The sequence below is a fragment of the Pelophylax lessonae genome (genome assembly GCF_965119305.1).
Source record: "Pelophylax lessonae genome assembly, chromosome: 2".
NCBI lineage: Eukaryota > Metazoa > Chordata > Amphibia > Anura > Ranidae > Pelophylax > Pelophylax lessonae.
Window position 1 is genome coordinate 150,003,330 of NC_138769.1, and position 25,593 is coordinate 150,028,922.

Here is a 25,593-nt window from a genome sequence, read left to right on the forward strand (position 1 = left end):
AAAAAATCGCACAGGTGATCAAATACCACCAAAAGAAAGCTCTGTTTGTGGGAAAAAAAGGACGTGAAATTCGTTTAGGTACAGCGTCGCACGACCGCGCGATTGTCCGTTAAAGTCACGCAGTAAAAAATCGCAAAATAACCCCTGGTCTTTTAGCAGGAAAATCCTCCGGTGGTAAAGTGGTTAAATGTACTGCATATCAATCCATACAATATATAAAGTGTTATAAATGATAAGTAGTATCTGTGGTAAAATAATAAATATATAAGTCCATGCGGCAAATAGCAATCAAGTGTCCAATAAAGTCTTTTGTGACAATCTGTGCAAATAAATCTTCTATAAGTGCTCAAGCCACCAATTCGTGGCGGTGTCCCCAAACCATGTGAGTGACCGGGGTGTCACAACTCACTCCTAATCGTGCACCCCCTTGTGATTGGGCGCTCACCTTATGTTAGATTCAATTGGGCTCAAATGCTGGATATCAAATGGTTAACGCCTCCAGGTGATCATATCCCATATATCAGCCACTTTCTCCGTAGTAATCAGCGTATCATGAAAAATATAAAAGTTCACAATGGTGCTTATACCTTTTAAAAACCTTTTAATTTTATTAAAAATGTGGTAATGCACTCACATGCTTTGGTGCATCCATGCACCTTTAAAAAGCCACCCACGCGTAACAATCTTTAAAGTACCGTTGTGGTATAGTGGGAGACGCTGCAACTGTGTCCTATCCTCCGCAGTAGATTCAGTCCAACATCCTGGCTGTTGGACTGAATCCACTGCGGAGGATAGGACACAGCTGCAGCGTCTCCCACTATAGAAAGACACTGTTGAAAGATATGAAGTCTACCTCTAGGAAGATCTACCATTTTATGTGGAAGCTGTACATTGCGTGGTGTGAGTCTCTTGGGGTTCTTCCTCGCTCCTTCCTGGTGGCTCGGATCTTGACCTTTCATTCAACGAGGGGTTGAACAGAAATTGGCCTGGAGTACCATCAAGGGTCAGGTGTCTGCTTTGGCAGTCTTCTTCCAACGACCTTTGGCCACACTCTCTCCCTGGTGCGTACTTTTCTTCAGGGTGTCCGACATTTGGTTCCTCCAGTGCTGGCTCCGTTGCCGCCTTGGGATCTTAATTTGGTGCTTTCAGCTCTACAGAAGCCTCCCTTTGAAATTATTCAAGAGATTCCCCTGCTTACACTGTCCCAGGTGGCCTTTTTGGTGGCTATCACCTCTGCACGTGGGGTGTCGGTACTGGCGGTGTTATCCTGACATTCACCTTACCTGGTGATTCACAGAGATAGGGTGGTTCTTTGCCCCTGTCCATTGTTCCTCCAAAAGGTTGTCTCTAAACCTAAACATCTGAAGGAAATTGCCTTGCATGCCTTGGATGTGGTCCAGGCATTTAGGGTGTACTATTTGTGCTCATGGATGGGCCTTGGAAAGGGTTGTCCGCCTCCTCTGCGACCATTTTCAGATGGATCAGACAGACGTTGTTTCAGGCCTATTGCATCAGGGGTCAGGTTCCTTCTTTCTCTGTCAAGGCACACTCTACTAGGGCGCTTAGTGCCTCCAGGGCTTTTTGCCATCAGGTGTCAGTGATGCAGGTTGCAAGGCTGCCACCTGATCATGGGTGCACACGTTTACATAGTTCTATGAAGCAGATGTGTTGGATTGGGAAATGACACCCCAAAATACATTCTGCTGCTTTTCCCGAGTACAGGGATACCATGTGTGTAAGACTTTCTGGCAGTCTAGCTGCGTACAGGACCCGAAAACCATTCACCCCCTTTAGGCTTTCTAAGGGCGTAAATTATGATTTCACTCAGGGCTCTTTTTCTCTGAGAATAAGTGCAAGAACTCATCTAAACCTGGCTGTTGATTGGACTGTTGCATAGGAGCAGCATTTGGTTACTTAGGACCAGCTAAATCCTTTTTGTGAAGTACCTCCTAAAAAAAAAAAAGATTTCCAGAGATTTTTGTCTGAAGATAATTTGTATTGGAAAATAACAAATTGGTAATGAGTAGGAAGGAACTACTTTCTAATACTTTTTGTATGCTTACCTTTTGGACAAGTTGATTGATCTTTCTTTTGTTTTTAATCAGTGATGTAGCAACTGAGCTAAGGCCAACTGAAACCCCTATTTTATCAGTTCTGAATCCTTCCCTGATTTTTAGCTGGAAACTTAGAAAACACCAAAGTATAACTGGAGAAAAAGAACAAGTGGTCCGCCTGTCTTTGGACTCGAACTGTCTTATCAATATAATTTTGTTTGCAGAACTGGACACAGTATTCTAAATTAGGTCTAACTAAAGCTCTGTATAATCATACCAAGACCCCCTTTCTCCTGCTGTTAATCACTCTAAAGATGCGCCCCAGTATATTTTTTGCTTTCCCCACTGCCTGCACACATTTCTTCATTTTGCAGGAATTCCTCTTCCCCTTGCTTTCAGAAGACCAGGCAGAATGTGTATAACAGTGAGTTGGCACTATGTTACTCCCCTCCCTGCCTCTCCTCTCTGACCCATAGATTCCACTGGATATGTGTATCATACATGCGTTGGCCAAACATAAACCTGGTTGTTGACTGATCAATGGGGTCTTGATACAACACTGACAAGATTCCAGATGTTTCTTCTATATTAATGCAGAGCATATAAGTAATATAACTAAATATTAGATGAATGGATTTTTAAAATAATTTGTAAACAGGTTGCATTTTTATCTTTATTTATTTAATTTTATTTTTTTTGAGGGAATTGACTTTAAGGTTGGATAGGAATTTGGATGAATCTGTGATTTTTTATTTTTTTTTTCTGAGGTGAAAATCAATAATTGTTTTTAATTCTTACTTGCAGCATATATGAAAAGACGACACAGCTCAGTGAGTGACAGTCAACCATGTGACCCTCCATCTGCAAGCCTGGATTATAGCCAGGGTTCCAGTCCCCAGCCACAACATCAGCTGAAGAAGCCACGAGTGGTGCTGGCTCCGGAGGAGAAAGAAGCCCTGAAAAGGGCTTACCAGCAAAAGCCATACCCTTCTCCAAAAACTATAGAAGAGCTTGCCACACAGCTAAACCTGAAAACCAGCACTGTTATTAACTGGTTCCACAATTACAGGTAAAACCCACTACTGAGCCAAGCATTTTATACTGGGAATACATAGGATTTCCAGTACTGCTTCTAAATAAAACTGACAATCCATTCACACTTGTACAACTTAAAAACTGTGCTATTTCCATGGCTACTTTACCTTGCGATTTTGATGCGACTTTGGATTAGTGTGACTTTATTATAACTTTGGCTTTGACCAATGTGATCGTTTTGTTTGTGCTCCACAAAGTCACTAGGCATGTTCTGCATCCTTAACAACCGATGACTCGTCATCAGCTGGCAGCATGTTTCCTCACTGACAGCTGAATGTTAAAAAAAAGAATGCTGGCAATGAAAAGTAAATGAAAAAACTACCTTTAAGTCGCTGTGACAAGTTGCATGACAAGTCGCACAAGTCAGAATGGGGCTTTATCCTTTAATGCAGTACCAAGAGAAAGTGCAACTGATAGCAAATCTATAGTAGGTAGGCAGAATACTTCTGATCGGTTGCCATCTGTTAAGACTCTTACAGACATAGAATTAGATTCACCCAGTCTAACTAGTATTTATATCAGGCTATGATCATCTGCATATAAACCTGACATTGCCAGGCAATCTCTGACCAAGCCTTTTGAGGGAGAATTTGTCAGCTAATCATTAATGTCTTCCTAGCAGATACAAATTCCGAAATCTTTCAGGGTATGCCAATATAATATCACCCTGGTGCACAGGAAACTTAAATGTACTTCATTGTAATGAATAGATGCAAAATTTTCAGATGATTAAACCTCAAACTGCATATTAGAGGACACTAGTGCATCATGATAACCTGCTATTGTGGGTAAACACTCCTCAGTTACATGCGCCTCCTATTGTGTCCAAGGTTACATTTTGTTACTTCCAACATTGAATACATAAAAACAATAGCAAAATCATGTTGTAAAGTGCTGCCCAAGCTGTTGTCACTATATAAATCCTTACAGTACTGTTGATTCAAAAGTAAAAATAGAATGATGTCAGATGAGCAAACTCCACCTTATATATTTCACCCAATGGGGCATCAGCAGGGGATAGCATTCAGATGCATCATTTCATTTGCAGAATTATCATTCCCTTGTAGTAACCTTTCATGTACCAGCTTGTAATAATCTGATCAAAATGTTTTTTAAAACCAATCTCTGAATACTTCTCTCTGCTGAACATTGCAAGACATCAGTTAGCATGAAATAAACAATGTCTCATTATTCCTCCAATTATTGCAGATACAGAACAAAACTGATAAGATCTTATCCAAACCCATATTAACTAGATCCCTTAATTTCATATAATTGGTGCAGAATCGTAGCTAATGATCTATTGCAATATACAAAATAACTAGAAATTGTTAAAAAAATTGGATACTGGCATACTTGCATAGCTACAGTAGTGCTGAGATATGTATACATACCATTTTTGGAACATATTATTTAACTTTTTTTTTTATTATTGGCACTGCCTTTATTAGCCTTTATGTGGTCCAAATTTATAAACAAAGGGTCACAATTCTAAATGTTTAATTGGTTGTAGTTTGTTGGATTATAAGATGGGTAGTTGGTATCAAAGGGCCTAGTGTGTAGTCCAGAACTTTCCCATTAAATATCAGCGATATGCACTTAGCTTCAATATGCTAAGGAAGTTCATTTTAGATAAGAGTTGGCATATATTTCACTTGAGCGGGTTTTATTATTTATTGTATTTATTGTGAAAGTGCTTTGTACATTAAATAGTTATTAAAAATGTTTGCAAATTATTGAGGGCCTTTGGTTTCAGTACTGCCCAGATTTCAGTGATGAATACTGATAGTGATAAGTATTGGTCTGTAAAGGAGTGTAATGACAGTGATCTTTAGCAACATCTTGTAACCTTCACCCAATTTAATATTTATTTTCTTACAGTCCACAATTTCTTGTAGTAGTATTATCGGCACTGAATATTCTGCATGGCCCTTTGGTGATGTTAGGAGGTGTACTTGAGAGTCCCTTTTCAAGAATTTTGGCTATCTCTGTCCTTTTAGATGAACTAGCAAAAACATAAAGGGTTTGTCTCGAAACCAGATTCAGATAGACTAGTAAGCAGCATTAGCTACACTATAATTGGCGTTGTTTCATGTTTTAATTAGATAGAAGTAAACCTGAATATTCTTCATAATTTTTAAAACAGTCTTATTTGTTTTTCTTCTGCAGGTCTCGTATTCGCAGAGAACTGTTCATTGAAGAAATTCAAGCAGGTAGCCACGGACAAATTGGTTCCAGTGATTCTCCATCAGCTACAAGCAGTAGAGCAGCCCAAAGTTCTGAAGGAGATAGCTGTGATGGAGTAGACATGGAAAGCACAAGTGATGGGAAGCATGGTGTATTAGAAGGAGATGAATTCAACAGCGACAACTCAAAGTCTCAGGGAGGACATACTGATTCAGCTTTTGAAGAGGGTGAAGATGCTAGATCTACTGAGAAACCAGAATCCACCCGGTCAGACGGAGACAGCTTGGTTGAAAGGGAGGAAGAAGGCCGGAGAAAGCTGCAAAATCGGACTTCCCTTCCTGGAACTCGTTGTTCTGGGGAAACTTTAGACACAATACCGAAATCTGCTACTGAAAAGCATGCCTCTACCTCAGCTGCCTCATGCTTGCTTCCCACGAAGGAAGGTTTCCAAAAACCTAAAGAGGATTCTGAGAAACTATCCAGCGTGCCAAGTACAAGCTCACAGAAAGGAAACTCTATCCAGAGCTTGTTCAGCTTTTCTGAGACATCAAGTTCCAAAAACACACGGGACAACACCTTGAGGAAAAAGAAAGCCGCAAACTTGAACAGCATAATTCATCGTTTAGAGAAGGCCGCTAGCCGGGAAGAGCCCATCGAATGGGAGTTTTGAGATTAAGTTAACCCTGGTTGCAGCAAACTAGGGGAATTAAATTGGACTTTTCACTGGTTATATCGTATTGCGCACTTATCGCCCTGCAGGCCACAGGGCAAAAACGCCATAGGCCAAGGTGCATATAGAATACAAAAAGGAGCATTAAGCCCACTTTTATGTTGTGTTTTCGAGGACGAAAACTGAAATATGTAGTCAAGCTTTTTTGTACCCTGAAGTGTTTTTACTATTGCCCAAGTGATTTTCACACTTTCTGGAATAACTTACAGCTTTGCCTTGTGCCCACTTTTTTAACGTGGGCTTTAAAAAAGTACAAAAAAATCTAAAAAAAAAAAAAAAAAGAAATAGAGGAAAAAAAGAGATTGAACCCACAAAGTTATTGGGGCTTTTTATCTGCCATGTAATGGCCATAGAGCGATAATACACTATGATCTTCTTATACCAGGAAAAGGAGGAGATTTTTTCAGGAAAAAATGTTGTCCTTTTTATTATTTTAGTTTTCATTTTTAGTAGCTGTTTCAGTTGCCACTAAGAGATTGCACAGTCAACTGACTCTAAACACACTAGTTTGGGATCCTATTTTCAAGAAGAAAAAAATGCCTGCTTGGAACTCTGAGATGAAATTAAACACACAAATCCACTTATTTTCTAACAAAAAGTCACATCAGGAAAATATCTTAATTTGTGGTAGCTGACGTAGTGTTTTTCTTGTTAGTGAAAATAGATATCCAGTGCACATTGTTTCATAGCTTTAACCGATTCTGGTCTTTTCCAGATCAGAGTTTGTTTATTACACTCCATTTTAGGCCAAATCAGGACAAAAAAAAAAGATCTGAATTTAGGTATTTTATAATCTGCTTTTTAACCTCTAACCACAGAGCACGCTGATCAGACCTCATATAATGGGAGGGCAGAAGGGTACAAGTTGGAATGGCAGACCTGTACTGGTTGATTAGTGGGTTATAAATACACCCTTACAGTATTCCCTACGTAGAATCATTTCTATTACTTCAACAGACAACATCCGACTTTAATAAGTTATATTATTACCAAATATGCTGCCAGCAGACTGAGTATAATAGACATTTTAAATGCAGACTAATCAAAAACTTTTTGTAAAAAAAACAGAAACACAACAAACCTCTTACATAGTACTATGTAAATAGAACCTAAAACCAAAACAACCGTTTAACAAAAACTGCATTTGTTGCTCTAAGCAATCTTTTTATACAAGCATAGTCTCTTGTTTTAAGTACGACACCCATTCCAATTTGTATCCTGTTCCTTCTAGCTGTCAATATGTGTGTGAGAGAGAACAGAGACGTGTGAGATTACCCGTGTATGCAATTTTATAAGTCTGTGTATTTTCTTATGTATTTGTGCACACATAGAGTGCATTACTGCCACCTTTTTTCAATAAGCTGGTTGATCTGCTATGGCTTCTACAAGATTTGCTGAACTAGGCTCGTTTATCGCCATATCTTAAAAACTAACAATAGATGATTTCAGTATATATATATTTTTTTTGCTTATTTATAGGTGCTGTATTTTATTATCTGATTGTTAGGAAGGGATGAAACGGGGGCAAATATTCTTTAGAGGGATAGACTGCCGGCAGTATTGGGTATAATTTACAAGATGTAGTTGTCATACTGTATATTATTGATTTTAAAGATTTTTTTTTTCTTTGATCTTATCGTGTATCATTGGAGCATTGTGTCTTAGGTCAGCATCTTTTGATGACGTTATTTGGTGCATTTGTTACTTATGTTTTAATAATATTTCGTTTTTGTTGATTTTATTTTTTATTTCGGGTCCCTTTTTCATATAGGGGATAGGAGTGTTGTGTTTCTAGCTACACTCTCCTATGCTAAACCTCATTGAGCTTGTATTATTTAGTAGACAAAGTTTAATGTGTAGAACCACAAAAAATGCTCTTTACATGCTTTGGTAAGATGCAGTAGCACTTCAGGTTTTAAGAGAGACAAATTCCTTGATGGTAAACCATACAGAAAACAAAAAATGCAAATAAGCGAAAGTGGCTCTAAGAGGCAAAAAACAGGCAAGTTAGAGAAAAAACATAATATTTTTATGTACTCTTCTTTTAATATCAGCACATTACTAGTTTCTTTTTTTTTTTTCTCAATGTTTTTTAATGTGCCCAATTAAACAGAGTCTTACAAATTATAAAAAGCCAAAACAGTACATTATTGTTGCTTTTTAATGAAAAATGTCATATTAAACTTTTAAATTTAAAAGAGCCAGTTGAGCTGGCTTGGACATGTTAAATTGTTTCTTCAGACTTCCCCCACTAGAAACTATTGTGAGTGTGTCGCAACCTGGAGTAGACTTTCAATGCAGTCGTGGATTTTTTTGCCTTTATTTAAAGCCTTTAAAAAAAAAAAAAAAGGAAATAAATACAGAACAAGCACAAGGGACATTACTTACCTTCAGTGCGATGTGTCTATTGTGCTGCTGTTCCCTTGTTTAGCAGAATTTACCCATCTCATGCCCCCACCACTACTACCATAATCTTCTGGTGTGGTGGGGAAAGTTGAAAGAACTGAGGGAGCAATCACAGGCACTTGTCAAGAGTGCCCGACTATGCCCACTCTTTCTATTCATAGAGGCCATAGACTAGCTTTTATGAATGAAAAACAATCTATGAATAGAGGATGGATGGGAAGATGATTAAAAGGTCTGCCCCCTCCATTCGTAGATCATGTTTCATTCATAAAAGCTGTAGTATGGTTTCTATGAATGGAGATGGTGGGTGGAAAGGGTAGGCATAATTGAGCACTCTCAGTAAGTGCCTGTGACGGCTCCCTTAGTTCTAATAACCCCTGTTGCACTGGAAGATTACACTACCAGGGGAGTGTGGGCATTGGAGATGCTAGATGAGGACACATCTCGCTAAAATTAAGTCATGTCCCTTGTGCTTATTCTTTTTTATTATTATTATTATTTTTATCAAAACTTAGGCTTTCAATTTGGACGATTTGAGTAAAGGTCCTCTTTATTGCCCTTTACAGAAAGACCCATGACTTTGGCCTATAAAATTTTGAACTAACCCGTTTCTCTGCTTCTGCCATAAACATATTGAAAATAAAATAATCCTAAATTTTAGCAAGGCATTCTAGAGGGGGTTTTAGTTCTTATTTAATATATTTCAGGCTCAGTGCTTTTACTTATCTCAAACACCAAACTTCTGTTCAAAGGTCAATAGACATTAGTAAACTAGGGATACATGCATCCCAGGCAGGGAAATTGTGCTTGCCCTATTGAACGTTTACTGGACAACATATCCTTTTAGATCCTGAATTCTATACCTGCCAACATTTCCAAAGTTTTTAACACACATGAGCCCACCCTTGTTTATCGTAATCAGGCCATTACCACTTTGTTCATATCTCTACTTTGCATGCTATGCCCAAAACGCACAGCTGCTTAGTAACGGGGCACATTTATGTGTAGTTACAGGGAAAGCACTAAATACATATTCAAAAGGCATTTGTGTGTGAACTGTCTTACTACCAGTTTTCTAATCCAGATACCCCTGTTCAGACACCATAGCCAGGTCCCCAATATTTTTTTTTATTAACTGTAGTCAAAGCAATACAGCTTGGGTAACACTGATTTTAGCTCTCCTAAATTAGCAAGCGTCATTTGTTAGATTCATAGCACTGTGCAGTGCAGTAAAGACTGGTTGACTTACAGTACTGCTTCTCTCTTGATATTAGGGCTTTTGTGCAGGAGATAACAGGAAGCTAGTACAAAGATTAATGGCACTGCTATTTAAAGATCTATTTAAAGAGTATCAAAACCCTAATTATGATCTTATTTAGACCCTTTTGGTCTATTAAATGTACCATTAAAAGCAATCTATATGATAGGTTCGGAAAAATACCTGTTGTTCTTGCTAGGAATCTTGTGAGTTAACAAAATCCTGCACTGACAGTTATCAGTTACATTATTCTTTGAGAACTGCAGAACCCCACCCAGCCATGTAATGAACAGTAGAGGGTGTGGTGTTCCATAGTCCTATCTTGTTTCGGTTTACTTGATACAAAAGCCAGCCAGCAAATTTTAAGGACTGGTAAGCTGCAATATATAAATATTTATATAAATTCACAATGCATAGTGCTCATCTCCATACGAGATGGTATGATTATGATGAATTATATTTTACAATGAAAATAAATTAACCAACTGAAACATCCCTAAATGTAATTAGCACATTTAAGCTTAGCTAGATGTGGGCCAGCACTAGGTGAGGCAATACAAACTATTCATTTTAATGCAGGTCAATTCTGTGATCTATGTTCTTTTGTCTCCCTTCAGAGAGAAAGTTTTCCAAAATTCAAAAATGTTGATTCATATCATTAAAATGTCACGTACAAATAGACAGATCTTTTTGAAATGACATTTATTTTAATTAAATTACCTAATTTGCTTTATGACTCCAGTCACTGTTTAAATCACAAACCAGATATGAAAATTTGAAATTAACCTGGTAATATGTATGTGAAATAGTGCATTGGCTTTCTGTCAACCTTCTCAATTTGCTCTGTGTGCTGTGTCAGTCTGGAGGAGCTACATGACATCCTCACTAGCCTCAGTAGGGAGTCCACCACTACTGAGACAGCTGGTAGTAGCACACGAGTGGATCCTTAAAGCTGGACCACACTTGATTGCAAGGGCAATTGTATTTAACACACAGAATGGCCACTTTAGCCTTAATTGAAAACAAACATATTTTCTTTTACATTTGTGTTTAGTTTTTTTTTTTTCTTTTTCTGCATATAAACATCACCTATTATACAGCTGCATTTTTAGTTCTATATTATTTAGGTGCTTTATTGCATCTGTTGTTTCAGACTTTCCTTATTAAGGTGTTAAACCTGAGAAAATTTAATTTAATTTCCACTATCCTTCAGTGTATGGACAATGTCCATTTACCATATGCCATGGGTTTAAATTTTCACTGTATGTACAAGTGTTGCCTCTTTACAATAGACTAGTAATTGTACTGTTAGGTGTATAATGTGGTCTGAAACGATTGTAATCTATGCAATCTTATTATTTGTAGCACCAAATGCATCAGTTCTATTTTCCCTTTCCCCAAACTTCTTACCTTGGATGGAAGGTTATTAGCTAGGGCATAACTATAGGGGTGCAGAGAGGCTACTTGCTTATAGGACCATAAGGCAAGGGGTTCCCAATATTTTTTCATCTCACATTTGTTATCTCACAATATATTTTGTATTGAACTAACGCAAGTATTTTTCATTCACATCTGTTTTTTTCCTGATCCTATCTGCTGGTTAATTCTATGATGGAGTTATTATGAAAAAGCATTAAATGTTACCCAGTTTGATAAAAAAAAAAAAATAGAAAAAAAATAACAAATCTTTTCTGCGTGAGAAATGGTGAGGTCTCATTTCAAATTTTGGCACCAGGCTCTGGAGATCATTAGCATTTAATTACAGCATCTCCATTTTAGAGAAATGTCCCCCATGGGGTTTTCCCACTGTTAGCCTATACTGGATGTGGTTTTATATCTCTGTGAAATTGATCACACTAACAATAGCTGGAGTGGGTAATGTTTAGCAATAAGCATCTATGTAAAATCATGTTTTTGGTGTCAGTTACTGAAATTTTCAGTATTGCTTACACTTCCCTTTTATTACTCATTCCATGTAATAGAAAAAAAAAATTGCTGTGACTGAAACTGGTAGCCTAGTCACCGTAACAAGAACAAATAGATATCATACCATTCACTGCCTTTTATCCATTATCTTCTCATGTGTTGACTGCCCAGCAAAACCTTGATTAAAAAAAATATTTTTTTATGTTATAAGGAAAACAGACACTTCTATCCATAAAACTGCCTTTTAAAAAATATATATATATGTATATATTCTCATGACTGTGTTTTCTTGCTGCACGTGCACAAACGACTTAACATTTTGTTGAGTGTCAGAAGGTATGGGGCAATATACATCCAGTGTAAGTACCCACAACCGCTCTTCACACTGCCAGCAATAACAGTGGGGTCTTAACTCAAACACCATTTATTCTTAAAAGCAATGTATGAAGAGTGCACTGTTGCACTATTTATACATAAGTCATAGACAGGTCAATTAAATTAAGTGAATGTTTGAAACTTCACTTCTGTCAGTTAGTTCTATGGGTGACTTCCTATGCAATAATAAGCACTTGCTGTTAACAATTTCCAGCATACTGGGAAAGCTTTACCATTCATCTGTTCCCATTTTTTTTCTATAGAAAAGAGAATGTTTTTGCAGTTTTTATAGTTCTGCAGACAGGTCCTGGCATTCTGAGCTGAGCAAGGCTGGTACTGCAGTCCTTTTAAGTAGTTAGGACTTATTAAATTATCAATGCATACAATTCATACAATAGAAAAAACATTCAACCTAACGATGGATGTTGCTCAATCCATACCCACATATTTAAATGCATGTGCAAAGAAGAGGGACTCCTGCATCTATTGGGGTCCTAATAGCTTCATTGAATGAAGAAAAATCAGGAGATATCAAGAGAGAGCATGAGATAGAGGTAAAACTGAAAAATGTAATGCTGTCCCCATCTACATAGAAATAAATCGACCTTTATTGCAAAAAACATTAAAAACATGAATGACATGACATATTAAAAGCTCTAAGCCCCGCTACACCTACTCCCAGTGACAAACTCGTAGAGATTCCAGTATTTCTTTGGATAAACTAGGTTGGCTTGACAACATAGGTCATTTCTATCTGTTGTATCCCACTAGTAGGAATGGGTGACCACCCGTATAGTATATAGTGAAAGGAAAGTTCATCCAATTGGCAGCTGTGGGGCAATTAACTTGTATGAATCCTGGAGAAAACAGCAGATTTCTTACATAGTATCAATGATTTACGTACAGTTCTTCCTTGAAACAACTTGTAAATAAACAAACATAGGTTGCCACGTTGATATGTATGCCTTGTTCCCCAGCCGCTGCAATAAACTATAGGGGAGGATTAGTCATTCTGATAAATAGATTTATATAGTCCAATCACATTGATTGGTCCATTCCAAGATAATACAAGATACCTTCAATAAATTGGAGAACTCTCTATGTGTGTAGTTTAATTCCTCTGGACCACAGGTGTTCCAAACACCGTTCACAGGTCCACCATTTAATTTTTAAATTTTTCTTTTGTGTTATCTTGGAATGGATCAATCAATGCGATTGGACTATATATATATATATATATATATATATATATATATATACATCTGCTTATCAGAATGATAAAATCCTCTCCTAAAGTTTATTGCAATGGCTGGGGAACAAGGCATGCATACCAACGTGGCAACCTACGTTTATTTCTTTACAAGTTGTTTCTTTAAGGAAGAACTACGTACATCATTAACGATACTATCGCTTCTCGGCCTTTTGGCTAAGATCAAGTGTAGTATCTGTTCTTATCAGTGTTGGTATGGAGCCGGAAGGTTAGTATCGGTGGTGGCCGAAGTTAACCGGGGCGCTCTGGGCGTAACTGGAGGACCGGAGTAGGCCAAACCAGAGAAAGCCGGATGGTTCCATTGCCTTCCTGATTTGAATGGGTCCGCCCCTACCAGTTTGAAGGGAGCGAGAAAACTGGATCTGTGGCCAGTTAGTACTGCTCCTGGATGTGATTGGTAAGGAACGGCGGATGGCGGTGGGAGGGCCTTTCCTCCTGGGTTGAATCTGGCCTTGCAAAAGGCTTGTCCCCAGTTGAAGGCAGGCTCACCCTAAGCTGTCTAAAGTTCTAATGCCTCCTGGTAGGATAGGGCTACGCTCGGTCTGGCCTTTGGGCCGGGGTAGAAAAATCCCGTAGTGTATGTGCCCCTGGGGTGGCAGCCCAGGGGTGCCTTAATTCTCACTGGTGAGGGGCAGCTCGCCTTGAGTTTTTCGGCACCATGGTCACTGCACCTACGCACACTTTTTTAAGCACCTGCCTCTTGGGCAAGGCCTTTTGGCTTCGACCAGAGGAATTTTTATTTTCCGGCCGGAAGGCCTGCCTTTGTTTTTCACTTGGGCACTAATTCACTCCTCCACTTCCCCTTCCCCACCTTTTTGTTTGTGTGTTTTTTTCTTTGTGGTGTGTCACTTCACTTTCACTCTTCTCTTCCTGCACGACGAGTACGGTGTGGGTCTCTGGGCCTACCTTGAAAGTCTTGGGAGGGGGTGGACATGGCCTTTTGGCTTAGTTCGCCCTCTCTCATGGGGGTCTCCCTTCGGGGGAGCCCCACCCAGTACTTGGGGTGGGCTGTTTCGGCAGTCCCCCTGGAGAACGGGGTTTGCCAGGTCTTGGCCAGGCAAACCATAGGAAGTACCTCAGTCCCTGTCAGGAGTCTTGCGCCCCGGGGGATCAAGGTATAGGTCCAACCTCTTCGGAGGCCAGACCATTTCGCACACCCTGTGCAGTTTTTGTGTGTTCACGTTTGCGTGTGTGCACTTTTTTATGCACCGGGTGCTAAGTCTTTTTTGAGTGTGATTCACACGCTTCGGGCTTTAAAAAAAAAAAAAATTAACGATACTATGTAAGAAATCTGCCGTTTTCTCCAGGATTCGTACAAGTTAATTGTCCCACAGCTGCCAATTGGATGAACTTTCCTTTCATCTAAATACTATAGGGGTGGCCACTAGTAAGATACAACAGATAGAAATTACCTATTTTGTCAATCCAACCTAGTTTATCCAAAGAAATACTGGAATCTCCATGAGTTTGTCACTGGGGGGGGTAGGTGTGGCAGGGCTTTAGAGGTTTTAATATGTTATGTCATTCATGTTTTTAATGTTTTGTGCAATAAAGGTCGATTTATTCCTATGTAAATGGGGACAGCATTACATTTTTAAGTTTCACCTCTATCTCATGCTCTCTCTTAATATCTCCCGATTTTTCTTCATTCAATTAAGTTAAGTCCCTCTTCTTTGCACATGCATTAATGTGGGCAGGGGTTGAGCAACATCCATTTTTAGGTCGAATGTTTTTTCTTTTAGTTTCAAATAGTGGAACTGCTCCCCCTACAGGTCAAAATGTTCAATATGTCTAGGTGGTTTTTAACCTTGTAGGAATCCATCGTGTTGTGTTTTGGGTTTAGTGCATTTTGTGTGGGGGAATAATTCCCCAGGAGCTCTTGATTAACTGAACCAATCCTAAGCAATTGAACAATAACAATTATAGACATAAGAAAAAATAAATAAAGAAGAAGGGACAGAAGTAAAAAGAAAAAAATAAATATAATTATTATTTATTTTTTTTATTTTTTTTTTTAGATGGACCTGCAATTTAGGTAAACAATAGTTAATGAAATATAATTGGAGGAAAAGATAGCCTCCAATAACACTATACAGGAAAGGGAGCAGTTATGCTCTCTATATAAGCTAAAGGATATCTATGAGAGAAAGTCTAGAACATGGTGGAACATAACGTTTTTTGACAATTCATGCAATCTAATTGCTCTTACAAAGATGATGGGTTGAGGGAGACTTATCCATCCACCGTCAATAGTTGGGATATTTTGATATCTTTTCTCAGAAGTCAACAATGGCTTATCATTTAAAAGTTGTATTGCTCAAAGAACTTAAATTGACTCAAATCCAGCTTTTTTGGTCAGATCAGGCACTAATCCAGTAGAGGGTAGGGCACAGCAGTCCACATGAATATTCTTGTGGAACAAAAATTATCTGGTGCGTTAACCCTTTCAGATCATTGCTGTGTTCTTCAAGTGTTGGGACTGTTACGTGTGCCTTCCCTCCCTCCCCCATTGCCTTATAGAGGAGCTTTTCTGTGACTAGCAAGCTCCTGTTTTTAGGGACCAAACTGTAACCTACAGCGATTATCAATACCTGCAGTGAAGATATTTTGCTTAGATGAAATTAAATCTTTCACAAAGCTGAATCCCTCTTGTATGCCTCCTGTGGTGTTGACCAGTTTTCGTGATTTTCCTGACCTCTATTTAGCATACTAGAGCTGGCGCAGTAACAGTAAAGCTCTACTTGTAAATGTGAAAAAACTTTCTGCGCTATCCCTGTATATTAACCACGTATTACTCAACTCTGTATACAATAGGAAGCATCTAGCACCACTATGCATCCAACTACCTGTACAAAATGCAATAACTATATATTGTCACAAAAAAGTGCAGCGCTCGCCTTCAATAAAGTGCATGCAAATTATAGTGCATAAATAAATATCTGAAAACTGTAAAAAATAATCTATATAAAAAAGTCCATCTTTTGTTTTATATATATATATATTTATATATAATCTATACAGTCCATCAATAAATGATTCAATGTCCGTGAAAAAAAAAAAAAGGTTGCAGTGCCACTCCCACTGGCTGTTCAACCTTTGAGAAAGCCCATTGGGCGCCACGCGTGAGGTGGGCAGTGACGTAGACACGCTGGGACTAGGTGGAGCTGTGTATGCAGAGGATTGTATTGTAAAATACTAGTTTTTTACTTCTGAAATGTGAGTGGATTTTTTATATGGAAATAAATACTTTTTATTAGGGATTTGCACTATGGTTCTTTCCTCTTGCCTCCTATATGATTGACACCACACTGAGAGCCACAGATTTGGAGTGTACAGCCAGTGGGAGCGGTGCCACTTATAACGCTGCAAAGAGCACTTAGAACTCCTTTAATTAGTGAGGTCCATTCAAGCAGGTGAGAAGACACCCATAGGTGGGGTGAAGGGCAAATACTGAAGAGTTTCTGGTGTATGGCACTGCAACCTTTTTTTTTTTTTTCATGGGCATTGAATCATTTATCGATGGACTAATATATATATGAAAAGATGGATTCACGCTAATTTATTATATATGGATTATTTTTACACTGTTTTCAGATTTTTATGTATGCACGATAATTTGAATGCACTTTATTGAAGGAGAGCGCTGCACTTTTTTTGTGACTATAAAGCTCTACTTGTAGCCTCTGATCCCCAAATACAAAATGCTGGCCAGTTTCAGAAAAGCTAGAGGCTACTTTTATTTAGCCTTAAGATGTAGAAGGGAGAGAAATAAAATAAATTCACGAGTCTTCCATGTCTGAAAGACTCAACCATAGATTAAATAACTGGGTCTATCAAGTGTTTCATAGCAGATTTATATATTTCCTGAGGCTTTCTTGGTTTTTAAAGACCATTGGTATATGATTCTTTGTGTACAGGTTTGTCTCTTTATATTCAGTAATTTGAGTTTTCATTTATCCTCAACATTTCTTACCACAATGTCATTACAACCCAGTGCTGTTTTTTTTTTTTTTTTGAGCTGTTCAGAGCAGGGAGGACAGAAGGAGACTTTGTCTCCACATACCTAAATAGTAGGGAGGATGGCATGTCCTTTTAATGTTACAGACTTCGATTCCAGAACACACTGCTGTTTAAAGCACAATCCCACCCAGTAATTCAGTGGTGAACTTAGTTTTCCTTTGACTTGTAAACCTTTTCTAGATTCTTGATGGAGAAGTTTGGGGTCATAAAATAATAAACAAACATGCATGCTCACTTTTCTGCTGCAGTTTTCTTCTGCTGCTGCAACTGTCCCACATCAGGCTCTATTACTGAGAGCTGACTGATCAGGTAACTGCTGATTGGACAACTCTCAGTCTCTATTTCCAATGGCACCTCTGCTGGGATTTCCCCCACCCCTCTCTGCTTCTCCAGCACTGACTGGAGTGACAGGCAGAAAATGGGATGGGTGTTGCTGTCTCTGGCTCTCAGCTGTATGCTGAGTGGCAGAGCTACCTGTCAGTCAGACATTCGGGGTGGTTCTCGACAATAGCCCATCGATTGACTTTTGGTCTCCGAAGTAAATGAGTAAATGCACTTCTGTGACCCTAAAGAAAAGTATAGCGAAAAAAAATAAAAATATGGCCACCAAAGGCATTATCACAAAAAAGTTTTTTATTAGGAAGTTTTTTTAATGAATGGTACAATGATGGGCTTAGTGTTAAATTTGGTAATTTCAAATAATTTTCCTCAATGTCCATATACAATAGGAAGGAAATTTAAAAAAATAACACAGACTATTGCAGAATGCGCCTTAGTACAAGATCATAAACATACAACCACACTATTCCACAGCCTGCTGAACATATATTCAATCATGGATTATGCCTAGGCAGGTTGGGGACTACGCAAATAGTCTTATGATTTGGAATGTTGGCAGGTATACCTTTTGGCTTAAAAATAAAATGATTCTAGGATGTCGTTTTTTTTCCTAATATTCATGAAGCTACTACACATACTACTTAATTCAATAAAAAATATAGATTTTTTATTTTTCTGTTTTGCATCCACAAATTATTATTTTTTTTAATTGTACCTTCTACACAAGCCTTTTAACCAGTTGCACAAAAATAATTTCTACATTTTTTTACATCCTGCCTATTGCCTCTTAGAGCCTCTAAACATATATTTATTCAACATGTATTGCAGATAACATGTTTTTTGCTAACCTTGTACTATTTCTTTATGAATAGATTCAGGGCTGTGTTTAATGCAGGAAGCTGGAGTATACCATATGGGTATCATTCTAATTGTTATGTACACAAAAAAGATCAATTCTTATATGCATTGGAGTATCAATTGGTAAATTTTGCTTTCTGGGCTTTCAAAATGTTCAAGAGATTTCACAAAATACAAAATATTGTATGATATTTTTCAAAATCCCAGTTGTTTGTTAAAATGATTTTTCATTCACATTGTTACAGAAAATATCTACTGAGACAGTTCTAGTCATTTCTGCAGACTAAGCTTTTGAAAGAGTGATATGTCACCTGCGTCACCAGTAAAAGCAGCCATTTTGTTTGCTGACCATTATTAATGAAATGACAACTATCCTTTTATTGAAACCAGTGGGAACCCTGGCATATAGAATGCAGAGTTCTTTTTTACCTACCCTAGCAACTTAAAATTGAGAAGCTGGTTGTTTGGTATAAGGCAGGGTTTTTAGTAAGCCCTTTGCATGATGGTTTAGCCTACAAAATGGCTGCCTCCACTGTTTCCAGATCAACAGATAAAACTTTAAAGCAAAAGGAGAATGGTCAGAATATATAATTAAAAATAAGTTCTTTAGCAGCTTCACTGCATGCAATAATTTTTGTTAACTAATCTTCAGTCAAATGAATCTTAAAAACTATTAATGTACAGCTTAAGCTCCGCATTAGTTAAGAAGAGCTTAAACTGTAAATTTGCCACTACAGATGTTCACATTTTAACAAATACATTACAGCCCCAGGACAATATTACTTTTTGTTTTTATTTAAAAATCACTTGATTTAAATCTTATGCTTGTTTTCCCTTTGGATTTTCTGTGTCAAGTCTTCTGAAAATGCATAAGTATTGCAACAGACAGAGGCTTACATCCAAAGATAACAGTCACCTGTAAAAAAAAAAAATGAAAAAAATATCAATATGTTTTTCATGTCCCTTTTTTAGTATGAAACTAACTCTTTATATTTGTGCAATAACTACTTGCCATGAAGATGGGTGCAGCTGATAAATGCCCTGACTACTAACACAGCACAAGATGAACTCAGAAGTGATGTACTTATTGTTTTATCCTTGTTTAGCCTTGTTTCCTGAGAACATTTGAATAAGCTCAGTTCCCCCAGTGTATTGTGGTGTCTGACATTTTAGCAGTATTCTTTTTTTATGTGTTTTTTTTTTTTCTTTTTTTTCAGTATCTCATTAAGTCTTAGATGTTTTAGAGCTTGTTTGTTATTCACAATCACAGATTTAAAGATGAAAAAAAAAACAAAAAATCCTCACAAGAGACCCAACTGACCAAAAAAGGTGTAATTTTTGTACACGTAGCTTTGAGAAGCCCATGTTGTGTTGCTGTGACTCCTCTTTTGTAGCTTTTTCTTTATCGGTATTTGTTCAGACATATAGTACAAGTTTTTAATGGCTGGCAACCGTGGGAAAAGAGGTCCCGTCAGCAGGCATTGTTCTGTCTTTGTTTGGGTAGCCATAATAATGTTTGTTCTCAGCACTGTACAACGGTCCCTATATGATATGGAGAAGCAATATCACTGTATGAATCTCACACAATGTATTATTATTATTATTATTATTCACTAGCACCCTAGGTGTGATAATTGAAGTAAATATCTTTTATACAAACACAGTCATTGGTGGTTTTGTCATTCTTTTCAATGGTCAACACAGCAAACATTTACAATTGAACTTATATTTATATTATGTATTTTATATGCATTTGTTTTTTTTGTTTTTTTTTTGTGTCAAAATGGTTAAACATTATGAATTTATGAGTTCCATTAACTGTTTGGTTTCACTACTAGAAAATGTATTGCACTTTGTTAAAACAAATTAAGATATGGCGAGTGCTGATGCATATGTGATAGTGCTGGTCCAGTAAAAGTGGGAATTGGTTCTGATGAAGTGAGACTTATACAGTGGAGCATGTTTTCTTTCAAGGACACAGATCCACGCAAAAGTATTGTATATGTGGACCTTGTTCTGGTCTTTTCCAGCTGACTCTCTGACCAGAACAAGCAAATCGCTCAAATCTGTTCTTGAAGCACTGTTCATATGACTTGAAAAGTTTATGAAACATTTATTAGTTAAAAGTATCAAATACAGGCAACTCATGTTTTGTTTTGTTTTGGGGGGGGGGGGGGCTTTCCCTTCTTTAGGGCTAACATTCAAATAGCAAAAAATATGATGAAAAAGCTATTGTAAAAATTTGCGTAAGAATCCAATGTAAAATATAGTAATATATCAATATCAGAATAATGGTGGTAATTTAAATTAATCTAATATACAACGTAAATAAATGTTTGTGTAACATATAAATATAATCATCAGAAACATCTTACATAAAATTCAATAACTAGTAGAATAATAATCCTAAAATGTAATAAAAAAAATATGAAACATGTAAAAGAGAATTAATAACATAAAATCTATGGGGTATAGTACATAATTCTATGAACTACAGTAATTAAAATAAGTAGACAGCAAGAATAAAATTATGTGCACAGCATATACTTGCTGTATATGCCTCACGCTGTGTCCTCTAGTCCCATTCATTGATTCAGCCTCTATTTTTTCAGTCCCGTGGTCCGACCATTCTTCAGTACAGCTCTCCCTCTCAAGTCTCTGGTCTAAACAACAGTCTGCATGGGACATTATTGCTTCCATGCTTAATGACACTATCATCTTCAAAGAAGTGGAAACAGAAATATGGCAATTCTTTTCAAGATAACGAGGAAACATTGCCTGCCACCATCGGGTGGTTCATAAGCCCATGATTAAAGGCAAACTTATCTGATTGGCCTTGATAGTAAAACACAACAGAGAGGCCAATATAAAACAGCAGTAAAGAGAGTAACACCGGCCAAATACATTTGGAATCTTGTCCTGTTCAGAAACTCGCCGAGATTCGAACCGTTAATGGCCAGGCTGAATGTACCAAGTTGACTGATCAATATGGATTCAATCAGCCTGCCAGATTCTTTACGATTATCGCTAACAGCTGCTAGCAATAATCACTGTCTTCGGCCGTCTGTCGGGAGCAGACAATAGCTTTGCAGGAGCGATATCCCTGTCAGCACTGTCTGTGTTGATAGGGGAATCATGCAAATTGTATGGCCTGCCTTAGCGAACCTAATGGAAGAACGGAAAAAGGAAACCCAAAGATCGAAGACAACAAATCGAAATGGCCCACTCCACTCTTATTAGTAGCCTTACAACAAAGGCTGGTAAATATCTGATTTTCTAGACATAGATATTACACTTGGGGAGGAAAACCCAGCAGACTTTTAGCAAGTAAATTGAATCTGAGATACTGTAATCCGGCTCTCCCCAAATTACGCCTTAGTAATGGTTTGCCTACTCAATCCACAACTCATCATGCGAGGATTTTTCAATCTTTACTCTAGATTATACACCACACCTAAACATTTTCCAAACACATTAGCATACCAGTTCTTTCATGATGTTCCCTTACCCCGCCTTCACGGAGAACATAAAGATCTAATGGAAAAAAAGCCTTTGCGATAGCAGAGATTGGGATGGCCATTTAGCATCTTAGTCTGACAAAAGTACCAGGCCCAGATGGTTTTTCTGGTTTCTACTATAGGAAATACTCTGAACTGCTGCTCCCCCCCCCCCCCCAATCTATGTCAATTTTTTAATAGCGTTCAAAAAGATGAACACCCCAATATGAAAACATGGCCTTTTATAAAGTATGCAAACTCCCTCCACTTTTTTAAATTGTGTGATGTTGTAGCCTGATACTACAGTTGATTAAATTATTTCTCCTTCGTTCATTGACGGACACTGCTCCTCCTCTTCTTGACTATGTGGGTTATGCTGCCCCCTACAGGAGTAGGACACTAGGCAGGAAAAAACTTTACTATGCCTATGGGGCAGTCCCAGGGGGTATAATACCACTCTGCTATAAGTACTCAGTTTATTTCTGGAGTCAGGAGTAAGGACCTAGTTCCTTGCTGGAATCTCTGGTCCTGGCAATTCTTTCTTTTTAAATTGAATCTTTTTCCTCCTTTTATTATTTTGTTCCTGTGAGATCTGAAATCAAGTGCCGGACTGGGCGACGGACTGGATAATCTAGATCCAGAGGGTCCTTCTAGACTGGCTAGGGAGCACACGCAAACCACAGCTCTGCGCTAGGTCGGCCGCGCCAGCCCCACTAGATGGGGGCTGGCCTGTGAGTTAAACGTCTCGCAAGGGCACATACGGTGGTCTGTCTGGAGCGGTGCCCACCCTGTTCCTGGTGTGGTAAGTGGCTGTCCCCCCTCTACCCCTGGAGAGTTTTGGGGTGGACATGGGACCCTCCCCTGGGATGGTCGGACCCCCGGCTCCCCTCCCTCCCAGTCAGCATTCCCCTCTTTCTCGGTGGTCTTCTGAAGTCCCTTGCCCCCCATCTGCCCCCCCTCCCCGGGGTGGACATACCTTTTTAGGTCGACCTGGGGTGTTGAAATGGCAATGGGGGGGAGCGAGCCGCCAGTGACAGAACGATCAAACCTTGGGAGGGGGATAGGTCTGGTGGGGGCATCTGCAAGGGCAACCCCTTCCTGTTGGGATTGTTTTCGAGCTTCTGGGGGTCCCCCCGGGAGCCACACAGGGCCGCCATTTACTTGTAGCCTTTTATGCTACAGGTCAGCAGCCATGTTTGTGTAGCCTCAGTGGTCATTTTCTTGTGGTTTCCCTTTGAAAATAGCGGCGGCCATGTTTTTGGAGCCGGATTGGTGGTGATTCGGTAGTGGGAGCCCCTCCTCGGCCTCTAGTATTGATCCCTGGATATTCCTCTTCTTGATCGCCACATGGTGTGCAGTTCGATACTGTGAGTACCTGATCGGTGGTGGGGTTCTCTCTCCCTCTCTCTGCTGTTGCAGCGGTAGTGCTCTGTGCTGGGCCTAGTCAATCACCAAGGGGGCACAAGAAGTGTCCTGGCAGCTCGGGAAGTAGCCAGCATTCTGTGGGCAGGACGATTCGTTCCAGCCTTCTCTGCTGTGCACTTTCCAGGGGTGGAAAATTGCCAGGCGGGTTACCTCAGTCAACAGGCTTTGGACCAGGGGGAATGGTCACTTCATACGGTACGGAGGGGTTTCATCTGTTGTGTCTCCAGTGGGGTACTCCCGTGGTAGATCTGTTGGCCTCTCGCCTCAACAGGAAAGTGCAGGTTTGTGGCACGGTCCCGGGATCCTCTAGCTGACATCACAGACGCATTAGTGGCTCCTTGGAGTCAGTATCATCTGATTTACGCTTTTTGTCCTCTCAAGTTTCTGCTGAGACTCCTGCGCCGGATCGAGGCAGAAGGGATTCAAGTCATCCTAGTGGCTCCATACTGGCCTAGCCGGTCTTGGTACGCCGATCTGGTACAGCTGGTCGCAGATGCTCCTTTGAGACTTACTCTCAGGCAAGATCTGTTGTCGCAAGGGCCAATCTTCCATCCTGCTTTACAGTCACTGGCTTTCGCGGGTTGTCTGTTTAAAGCCAGGTGCTGAAGGATAGAGGTTTATCTGAGTCTTGATTCCTACACTGTTAAAAGCTAGAAAATCTACTTCTAGGAAGATTTGCCTTCGTACTTGGAAGATGTATATTGCATGGTGTTAATCCCTCAGGGTTCACCCTTGCTACTTTTCGGTGACTCGGATCTTGGCCTTCCTCCAAGGGTTTGAGCAGCGCCTGGCATTGAGTAACATTAAGGGCCAGGTTTCGGCTTTGGCAGTTTTTTTTCAATGTCCGTTGGCCACACACTTCTTGGTGCGTACCCTTCTCCAGGGAGTGAGACACTTGGTTCCTCCAGTGCGATCTTCATTGCCGCCGGGGATCCTAGATTTGGTATTGTCAATTCTCCAGAAGCCTCCCTTTGAAAACATTCGGGAGGTTCCCCTGCTTACATTGTCCCAGAAGGTGCCCTTTTTGGTGGATATTACTTTTGCATGCAGGGTATCAGAGCTGACGGCGCTGTCTTGTCATTTGCCTTACCTGGTGGTTCACAGGGATAAGGTGGTTCTTTGTTCATATCTGTAGTTCCTTCCAAAGGTCGTCTGATTTTCATTTAAATGAAGATATCGTGTTGCCCTCCCTGTGTCCCAGGCATAAGCATCCTAAGGAAATTGCCTTGCTTTCCCTGGATGTGGTTCGAGCAATAAGGGTGTACCTGTCAGCAACTGAGTCTTTTAGGAAGTCAGACTCCCTATTTGTCCTCACGGATGGACCTCGCAATCGGTTGGCTGCTTCTGCTACGAAAATTTTCAGATGGATCAGACAGAAAGTGGTTCAGGCCTATTCCATCAATGGTCAGGTTCCTCCTTTTCCTGTCAAGGCGCACTCTACTCGGGCACTTAGTGTCTCCTGGGCCTTCCGTCATCAGGCTTCAGTGATGCAGGGTTGCAAGGCGGCTACCTGTGAACACTTTCACAAAGTTTTATTAGGTGGATGTGTTGTCATCTGCGGATGCTTCCTTCAGTCCTAAGGTTTTGCAGGCTGCTGTTTAGAGGACTTGGTCCTCTTTAAGGGTGTTTTAATTTTTTTTCAGGTGAGCTCCAGCTGTTTTATGGTTGAGCTCCATGTTTCCTTGTTAGCTATGTTTAGCCTTGGGAAGTATTTTTTTCTTGCTGTTCCCACCCCTCATGTTTGACACTGCTTTGGAATGTCCCACGTAGTCAAGAAGATGAGGAGCTGTGTCCGTCAATGACTGAAAGAGAAAATCCATTTCTCTGATGTTCATTGACAGACACAGCACCCACCCCTCTATGGAGTTTGGGTTTTTTTCTTCTGACACTGCTTGTAACAAAACTGAGTACCTATAGCATAGAGTGGGAGTATACCCCCTGTGACTGCCCCATAGGCGTAAAGTTTTTTCTTGCCTAGTGTCCTACTCCTGTAGGGGGCAGCATAACCCACATAGTAAAGATGATGAGGTGCTGTGTCTGTCAATGAACATCAGAGAAATGGATTTTACGGTAAGTCAAGAATCCCATTTTCTGACAGTCGCCGCCCATCCATTCAGCCTTCACTAGTGGGTAATGGCCCCCTCTGCAGGAGC

The 25,593-nt window shown here is 39.4% G+C and overlaps 1 protein-coding gene across 2 annotated transcripts in view; it reads left to right on the forward strand.

Annotated features, from left to right (window-relative positions):
* CUX1 (cut like homeobox 1) overlaps positions 1-25,593 on the forward strand; it is a 615,616-nt gene that overhangs the window by 485,862 nt on the left and 104,161 nt on the right. The window contains exons 23-24 of one of the 2 annotated variants that reach the window (XM_082244943.1): positions 2,859-3,123; positions 5,319-8,094. The exons of the other annotated variant lie outside the window; for it this stretch is intronic. Coding sequence (XP_082101069.1) covers positions 2,859-3,123; positions 5,319-6,006 — 953 coding nt within the window. The 3' untranslated portion in view covers positions 6,007-8,094. Of the gene's footprint in view, positions 1-2,858; positions 3,124-5,318; positions 8,095-25,593 lie in introns of those variants that run through there. 2 annotated transcript variants of the gene reach the window in all.